The sequence below is a fragment of the Crocuta crocuta genome, unplaced genomic scaffold (genome assembly GCF_008692635.1).
Source record: "Crocuta crocuta isolate KB4526 unplaced genomic scaffold, BGI_CrCroc_1.0 scaffold1054, whole genome shotgun sequence".
NCBI lineage: Eukaryota > Metazoa > Chordata > Mammalia > Carnivora > Hyaenidae > Crocuta > Crocuta crocuta.
Window position 1 is genome coordinate 24770 of NW_027528364.1, and position 8192 is coordinate 32961.

The window sequence follows — 8192 nt, forward strand, 5'->3', positions numbered from 1 at the left end:
GAGGGAGCTGTCCCTGCCATCTAGCATTTGCCTCTATAAGTGTTACTTAACTGAACTCTATCTCCTGAGTCTTCTCTCATTCCCACCGTTCTGTTAAGTTTAATTCTTACAATCTGACAACTAAATTTATTTTAAAATTGAATTGTAAATTCAGTTAAAATATTATGTCTTATGAAAGAAACAGAGTTTCTTTATTGGAATTGTGTTTTTCCTTTCTGCTTTACCTTCTAGGAAGCTTAGAGATAAGCTTAATGCTCAGAAAGAAAGAAAGAAAGAAAAACAACAGAGCCTAGACTGAAATTCTAGCTCACTCCTTACTCCAAGCATGACCTTAGGCGGGACACTTAACCTCTGAGCAGCAGTTTTTCTGGCTCCATTTTATGGCCACCACATGGCTCCTGTGAGAATAGCAGCTTGCAGCTGGTCACACCTTCCTGACAATAGGGTTAAAAAAAATTTTTTTTTAACATTTATTTATTTTTGAGACAGAGACAGACTGTGAGCAGGCGAGGGGCAGAGAGAGAGGGAGACACAGAAGCTGAAGCAGGCTCCAGGCTCCTAGCACAGAGCCAGATGTGGGGCTTAAACTCACAAACCATGAGATTATGACCTGAGCTGAAGTCAGACACTTAACCAACTGAGCCACCCAGGTGCTCAAACAATAGGGTTTTTTGTTTTATTTTAATAATTTGCATTTATTATCAAAAGTCATATTGAAAATGAAGATGCAGAAAGGAAAAAAAAAACTTCACCCCAATTCCCTTTCTAACTCAAACACAGGTAATATGTCAGAATCTTTTCTTCTTTTATTTGCTCCCATTCCTAATGTCAGATTTCTGCTGTGAGTGGGCTCTTTGTGACTCACATTATAACCCAGATGCATATGTGGGGAGAAAAACCATGATCCTTTCCTACTGGTCAGTGAATCTGTGAGGGTGTTCTCCTGGAATACACAGCCTCAAGAATCGTGGCCACCTCCCTTGTCATCTTCTTCAGAATAGCAGGTATTCTTTGCTCCCCACACAAGAGCCCTCCTCCAAGAGAATTACACCTCCTTGGCACCAATTTCAAAGATTTCACAGCTCTTCAGCATAACAGATGACAGCTGGCCATGCAGAACTGTGTCTCAGCTTGTGACCACAGAGTTAAAAATATTATCAAAGCATTTTCACCCATGACTGTGGTAGTCATTTGACTCCCATCTTCTGCCCTCCTCTTCCCTGCCACACTCTCTGCAGCATTAGAAGCATTGAAGACTCATGTGACATGGAGAATAAACCTGCATGTGACAGCTCTCTGTATTCTGAGAGGTAAGTCTATTATCTTTCCAGGGAGCTTGTGGGTCTACAGAGATGAAACAGCTGAGAGACATTTCCACACTAAGTCCATTTGCTTTGGTCTTCTGTTTGGCTGCTTCTGATCCACTTGCAAACCTGTCCTTCAGATGTCACACTTGAGGCAACTAAAGCCTTTGAACTCAGCTAAGACAAGAGGGAAAACTCAAAAGTCTACTGATAAGTGAAATGGTGATGTCTGAAAGCCCAGAGGGCTCATGTCAGCAGAAGAGGCCCTTGGGATTAGAACCTAAATGATCACTTCATGAACCTGTAAATATGACAAGAAAGAAAGAAGAAAAAAACCTAAACTACAAAAGACAGCGATGGGTGGAAAATGAGGAAAACTGGGTTGCTATCATCAAGAAGCCAGAGAAGAGCCAGAGAGAGCGATTCATGTAAATTGAATGAATGTGCAGAGGTTGCTTCATTCAGCAGTTTTGAAAGCTGTCACTAGATGACAGTGGCCACAGGATGGTCTTAATGATAAAAAAAAAAAAAAGTCCTATTTTTAAATTCTTGAAGTAGAAGACAAAGGAGTCTTAGAGATGCAGTTCACTCAGGTCACAGTGAAGGGAACAAGCCAGGACTAAACCCCAGGTCCATGACTACTCCCAGGTCAGGTCACAGATAACTGTGTTATCTGACTAAGTGTGAGATGAAACTGGTGATGGTACAATACGTGTGGGAAACAGGGCTTTGAGATGCTCATGGTAATTCTGGGCCCTTGAAGGGAGGAGCCTATGTGACTCCAGGTTGGTAGCAGCACCCCTACCTCCTGTCAGAAGCATGTCCAAATCTCTGAAAGAAAGCTCACAATTTACGCCTGAAGGATCAGGGCAGGCAAGCACTTTCAGCAGGTTCTCTATGAGAAGGAAAAGCAGGGGTGACTCTCAGAAACAAAAACAGGGATCCTCAAACTGGAGAGATACTCAACCTAGAAATCAGTATCTAGAACTCCAGCATGAGGTTCCAGCCGACTCTATAGTTAGACTGCCTTTGGGATGGTCATTGGAGTACCATGAAGCAGGGTGGGTCCAAGACAGTAGGGTCTGAGAGGTAGGGCTTAGTGTCCCCAGACATGAAGGGAAGTGTCATCAAGACAGGGGGCCAGGTAAGGCAGACAAGGTCACATGCCCTGTAGAAGAAGGCATGGGTATTCTTGTTCTAGAGGGGAGTAGTGCCCCCAGCATACTAGGCAAGGGGTCAGGGAGAAGCAAGCTGCCTGGAATAAGAATCAAACCAAGGGGTCCACACATATGATTGTGAGTAAGGTGAAGATACATAATCAATTTCTGGAAAGATCATGAGGATATATAGTGATCTGAGGCCCAGTCCAACCCAGGGATATGCAACCAATTTCACACTGCAGAAAAAGATGGCAGGCTGAGAATACAGGCACATATGGCTGTTTGGGTCAAACCAGACGGTCTAGCTGCATCACATCAGTAGTTTGCATGCCAGCCTGACTGCCAGGTTCTTGGTTTTCATCTCACAGAACAACTGGAGGGATCTGTACTTACTGCAACCAGGAGATCAGAGATTGTCCAAAGATTACCCTAGAGCATCTTGGCGTCTGCTGCCATGATTATTGCTTTAAGGTAAGGAAGAAGGTCAGTGCTGCTAACATTGTCCAGACTTAGGGAGCCTCGTGGATCAAAGAGTGGAAAGAATGCATGATCTCTGTGTGATTGCGCTCCATTCCAGAGGCTTGGGAGAAGTGGGAACTGAACGAGTGGAGGGAGGTGAGGATGCCAACAGTCATTTCCATGGTGCTCAGCATCTTTTGCAAACTGGAAGCCAGAATGCCTTATCAGCCCATGGCAGCTGTGGAGATGGTTGGAAACCCAGACACCTGGGAAGTCATGACCCCTCTTATTCAAGACTGTCTGCAGAAAGGCCTGCTACAGATGGCTGGCCACTCCCCTTGTCCTTCAGATGTCCACTAGAGTGGCAGGTGTGAGGGTCATGAGGATAACAGGGCTACACTGTCGTAATAGCCTTCTTTTTCATTAGGTTTTCATATCACCTTCCTTTGGACCTTAAATATCACAATTAAAGTCCCTCTACCCTCCGACAACAGCAATGGAGGAGGAGCCCTCCTCCAGGATCAGTGCCCTTTGTGGGCTACCTCACCATATCCTCATGGTAACCTGCCAGTGTGTCCATTTTATATATGAGGAAATAGATACTCAGAGAGCCTCAGTAACTGGCCCAAGATCACCCAGCTAATAAAGAGTGGATTTAGAGCTCAAATCCAGGCACAGTTCTGAAACCTGGGCTCCTAACTACTATGTGATCATCATGCCTGCTAATTTGTGTGGATTTGTTTCCTTGAGTTTTGTCTGTGTTTTCTACCAACTTTTGTTCTCTGCTTCAAAGTCCAAGATGTGCCATCAAATCAGTGTCTACTCAGGTACACCCTCCACAGTCCACTAATTTATGTTGCTTCACTTGAATGTTGACCTCTAGTTGGCTTTCTCTTTCAGTGTGGGATTTGCAGTAAGCCAATGGGTGAGCTCCTGGATCAGATCTTCATTCACCATGACACCATCCATTGTGGAAAATGCTATGAGAAGCTCTTCTAGGTGGGTGCCAAGCAGCCAGGAAACTTATTAGGGAGAAGAAGTGTGCCCTCATTTCCCTGAGTCTCAAACCAGGACACTGATATCTCTCTTACACTCGAAGCTTTGAAGTTTTAGGTGGCACAGATAAAGACCCTCCACACAGACTGTTCTAAATTGCAGGAGTTATAGCATCTTCCTCTCAAGAAGCACCTTTCATGCAGCATCTCAGCTGAGCTCTCTAGGTGCCCTGGGATGCTGGCCAGGCCTGTGTTGTTAGCCTCATTTGAGGACAAGCAAATAAAGACCTAAAAAGGAAAACGGCCTGGGAAAACAACTAGCTAGTGGATGGCAGAATCAGGATCTCAATCCAGCATTTCTAATTCAAATCCAAGGCTCTCTGCTAAATTCCCTTGGATCACTTCCACCATTGCTTATTATATAATATAATATCGGGATTCAAAAGGCAACGTTCTCAGTAAAACAAGATACAAGTGGAGGGCCAGCAGCAGGTAAAGGCCAGGATAAATGGGCATATTTGGGAGGGAATGGTGCCATCCTAGGGCTGGCCAAACCAGGAAGGGCTTCTTAGGTAGCCTCTGGACCACATTTTCAACACTGCCTGAAGACAGGTTTGCATGCTAAAATCCAGCAGAATTGACCCAGACTCAGTGTCTGAGCTGTTTAGGAACTGGGGCCTATAGGAGGACACTGCCTTTCCAGATCCTCACAGCCCCTCCTCCTTAGCACCTCCTCAGCTAGAAGCACAGAGCAGAGTATCTACCTTGAAGGCAATGGAAATAGGTAGCAACCAGGCTCTGCACCAGATATAAGCCTATTCTGTCTTCTCTCTAGAAGGCACATTGATGTGGACTGTTTTTCCTAATGTCTGGAGACATCAACCAACCCAAGAGCCTCTGACTGGTTTTTGGATTGGATGCGAATTTCTAATCTTATAGCTATTACTATTTTCTTTTAGCTCTTCCAGGCTAAGAAGAAGCTGATGACTCCTGGACAAGTTTGGCTGTCCTCAGTTGCCCCAAGTTGCTAGCTCCTCTGTCCTCACTTTCTCCCTTCCTATTTGATTTCTTCAGACTTTTGTCCTTTTCAAATTGAACTGGTTACATCCAGTACAGTATCTAAATGATGACAATAACTTGTGCGTATAGCTTTTTATAGCTTAGAAAGCACTTTACATAAGTGATCTTATTTCAGCCTCAAGGAAAAAAGATTGAACAAGAATTCCATCTCGGCTTTCCTAAGATACCTTGGCTTCCTGATGAGTTTAGGTGGTCTGGTACAATAGGCAGGAGCATGAGTTTCAGTGTATCCTGACTTTTGGGACAGAGAGCAACCCCACAATCTAGGTCACAGCTCTAAGTGTACCTTTGGAGCTTGAAATCAAGAGGGTCCCCTGAAGCTTCTGAGGCATCAGGTGGGTAAATCTCTGATGGGTAAATTGCACACATTGAATGCTAGGGATTGGCATAGGCTAATATTTAGCTTGTTTATTGTAATTGTCATATATGTGTGTGCGTGTATGTGTGTGTGTGTACATATATATAAATGTATGAATACGTATATTCATACATTTATATATTTAAATTTCCATACACATTTAAAAGTAGTTAATTGCTTTTATTGAGTTATATAGCAGATTTTAACTATCTTCTTCTTCCCACTTTTCCCTCTAATTGAGGATTTTTTTTTTTTCCTGCAAGCAAATGGGCATGCATTAGAAAGTCTACACAGATAAGGTTGCATTCCATGGGATGTGATTCTTAAGAGACCACTGACCAAAGGAACATCTGTGTCTGAATCTTGATGGCTGATTAATACCTTTGCCCTCAATTCCAGTATTACACAGAAGTCTTCAAAAGTAGGTCTTAGGGTATATAGACTCCAGCAGGATTAAAAAGGGAGAAAAACAGTTAACATTTCTCAAGGCCTTACTATATATTAGGCGTTATCATAAAGTTATGGCATTAATCCCAGACTAATCCTATGCAGAGGTTATTCTTGTCCCCAATTTACATACGGTAATATTGAGGCTCAGAAGGTGGTCACTGCATTGTGTGGAACCATTTCTGTCTCTCTTCAGAAACCATGTTTTCAGTAACAGTAACCACAATACCAAGCATTGATTTAGTGTTGTGTGTCAAGGACTGTGCAGAGGTTACCTCATTTTACCAAGTAACAGTGCCCTCTGTAGGCCTCCCCTGAGGCGTACTCTTACAAAGAGAGGAAAGTATGAAATCATGTTCTTCCTCTGGGCATCCTAGGTCTCCCACAAAAATCAAACTACCCTCCTTCCCTCTCCCCCCCCTTTCTATGAAAACAATTTTGAACTGAGATACTCTTCCAAACTCAGATTTCTCTCCTGGGTAGAGATTTGACTCACAGACCTTCTCAAAGAAGAGCTTGTCAACCTACAGAAGGCCCCAGTAAGCTACCCAATCTGAGCTAGCCAAGATAGCAACAACTACTGGAGTTCCAAGTACTTGAAACAGAGAAACCTGTTGGCTGTCTAACCGATTGCAGGCCCATCCATGCAGTCAGCTAATACTCTACTAAGGTTAAACTAAGCTCATATGCCTTTGGGACCAATATCACTGCATAAGGTCCTTGAAAGGAAGGACAACCTGAAAGTTTTTCTGATGAAAACTGAGGGTGTCTTTCCTTGATTTAATTAGAAAACGTCTCCATCTCTCTCCAGTTTCTGACTCCTACGCACATTGGCTGGTGGACTTGTCTTCCCACCAGTTCATCAGAGAGGAACATTCCATTTATTTACATAGATGTGCATCAGATTTGCTCTGAAGGGGAAAATTGGTATAATATTGGTCATGTACCAACACGAAATATGAGCCAGTATTCCCCAAGTATGGTCCACAGCGTGGGGTTTGGCACATGATCGATACTGACACATAGGTGCTGAATGAATGAATAAAAGGGAAAGAAAGGCTGCTCCTTTGTGTGAGAGGTACCAACCCTGAGTCAGTATAGGCCTAGTTAATGGAGTACAGGATAGAGAGATCCAAGATAGGCTGACTTCTCCACCTTTAAGATACACTCTGCCTTTAGGAGAGTTTTAGAGTTAATATGCAAGAAATTAATAGAAAACTTGTAAGATCAATATTGATTTCTATTCAAAACAGCCTCTTTCATGTCTAAAAAGGCACAGAATTCTGCAGACCTAAGAGAGGTGGTTGCATTATACTTTTGCTTCTTTTTAATTGTCTAGTGCTTTTAATCACGTTTGCTTAACCCAGATTAATGTAATCAATATAATAAATGTTGAGATATTATATATGTCAATATTGTCAATGTTAAGGCTTCCTTTTTTTTTTAAGTGTAATAATTTGGTGTATTGGCTGTGTAATTTATTTTCTCATATTACCTGAAGCTATTTTCTACAAAATCAAATAAATACTTCAAGAAGTATCAAATCTAAAGAGAACAAAATAGCAAAATCTAGAAATTGTGCATGCATAGGAAGTATAGACTTTTAGACTGGTCAGATCTTTTAGGTTTTTTTTTTAAGTTTACTTATTTATTTTGAGAGAGAGAGACCAAGTGCGTAAGTGGAGGAGGGTCAGAGAGAGAGGGAGACAGAGGATCCGACATGGGCTCTGTGGTGAGAGCACAAAGCCTGATTAACTGGTGAACCGTGACACCATGACCTGAGCCAAAGTCAGATGCTTAACAGACTGAGCCACTCAGGTGCCCCTAGACTGGCTAAATCTTAACAAAGAATATTTTTTTTTGGGGGTCCATCCTCCTCTTATTGCCATTGCATACAGATAGCCACCTAGTCCTTGTTGTACACTTGCAGTGACCTACTTAGTCCCATAAAAGCCCACTCTGTCTGTGGACAGGTCCAGTTTCAGAAAATGCCATTGTTTAGTTGAGTTAGAATCTGTTTCCTTTTAACTGTCACCCACTGGTAATCTGTCATCCCTTGCCTATATACCAGTTCCTAAAGTAGATGAAGATGCTTATTGGGTTCTCACTCATCAACTCTTCTCCCATCTAAACAACCCTGGTCCCATAAACTCTTCTTTGACAATAATTCTAAATATGTATCTCTCAAATACCCTTCTCAAAGGTGCCCATGCACCATCTGAACCCGTTCCTCCAAAAGTGTACCAATAGTCAAGACTTTCATCTTTCTCATTAAGATCAGTTCTACAGAATCCTGTTGAACTGTTGTGCTGCCTATCAAGTGATCCATACTTCTGAGTTTTATATCCCAAAATACAATTTGCTTGCTCTGTCTTAATCTAGCCCAGGG

The 8192-nt window shown here is 42.6% G+C and overlaps 1 protein-coding gene across 2 annotated transcripts in view; it reads left to right on the forward strand.

The window, feature by feature from the left end:
• Window positions 1-959: 959 nt before the first annotated feature.
• LOC144223331 (zinc finger protein 185-like) overlaps window positions 960-8192 on the forward strand; it is an 8430-nt gene continuing 1197 nt past the window's right edge. The window contains exons 1-4 of one of the 2 annotated variants that reach the window (XM_077754019.1): window positions 966-1310; window positions 2833-2935; window positions 3824-3922; window positions 4878-7216. In XM_077754019.1, the coding sequence (XP_077610145.1) occupies window positions 1267-1310; window positions 2833-2935; window positions 3824-3922 (246 nt within the window). In that variant the 5' untranslated portion in view covers window positions 966-1266 and the 3' untranslated portion in view covers window positions 4878-7216. Of the gene's footprint in view, window positions 1311-2832; window positions 2936-3823; window positions 3923-4877; window positions 7217-8192 lie in introns of those variants that run through there. The other variant, XM_077754020.1, reaches the window with a different exon arrangement.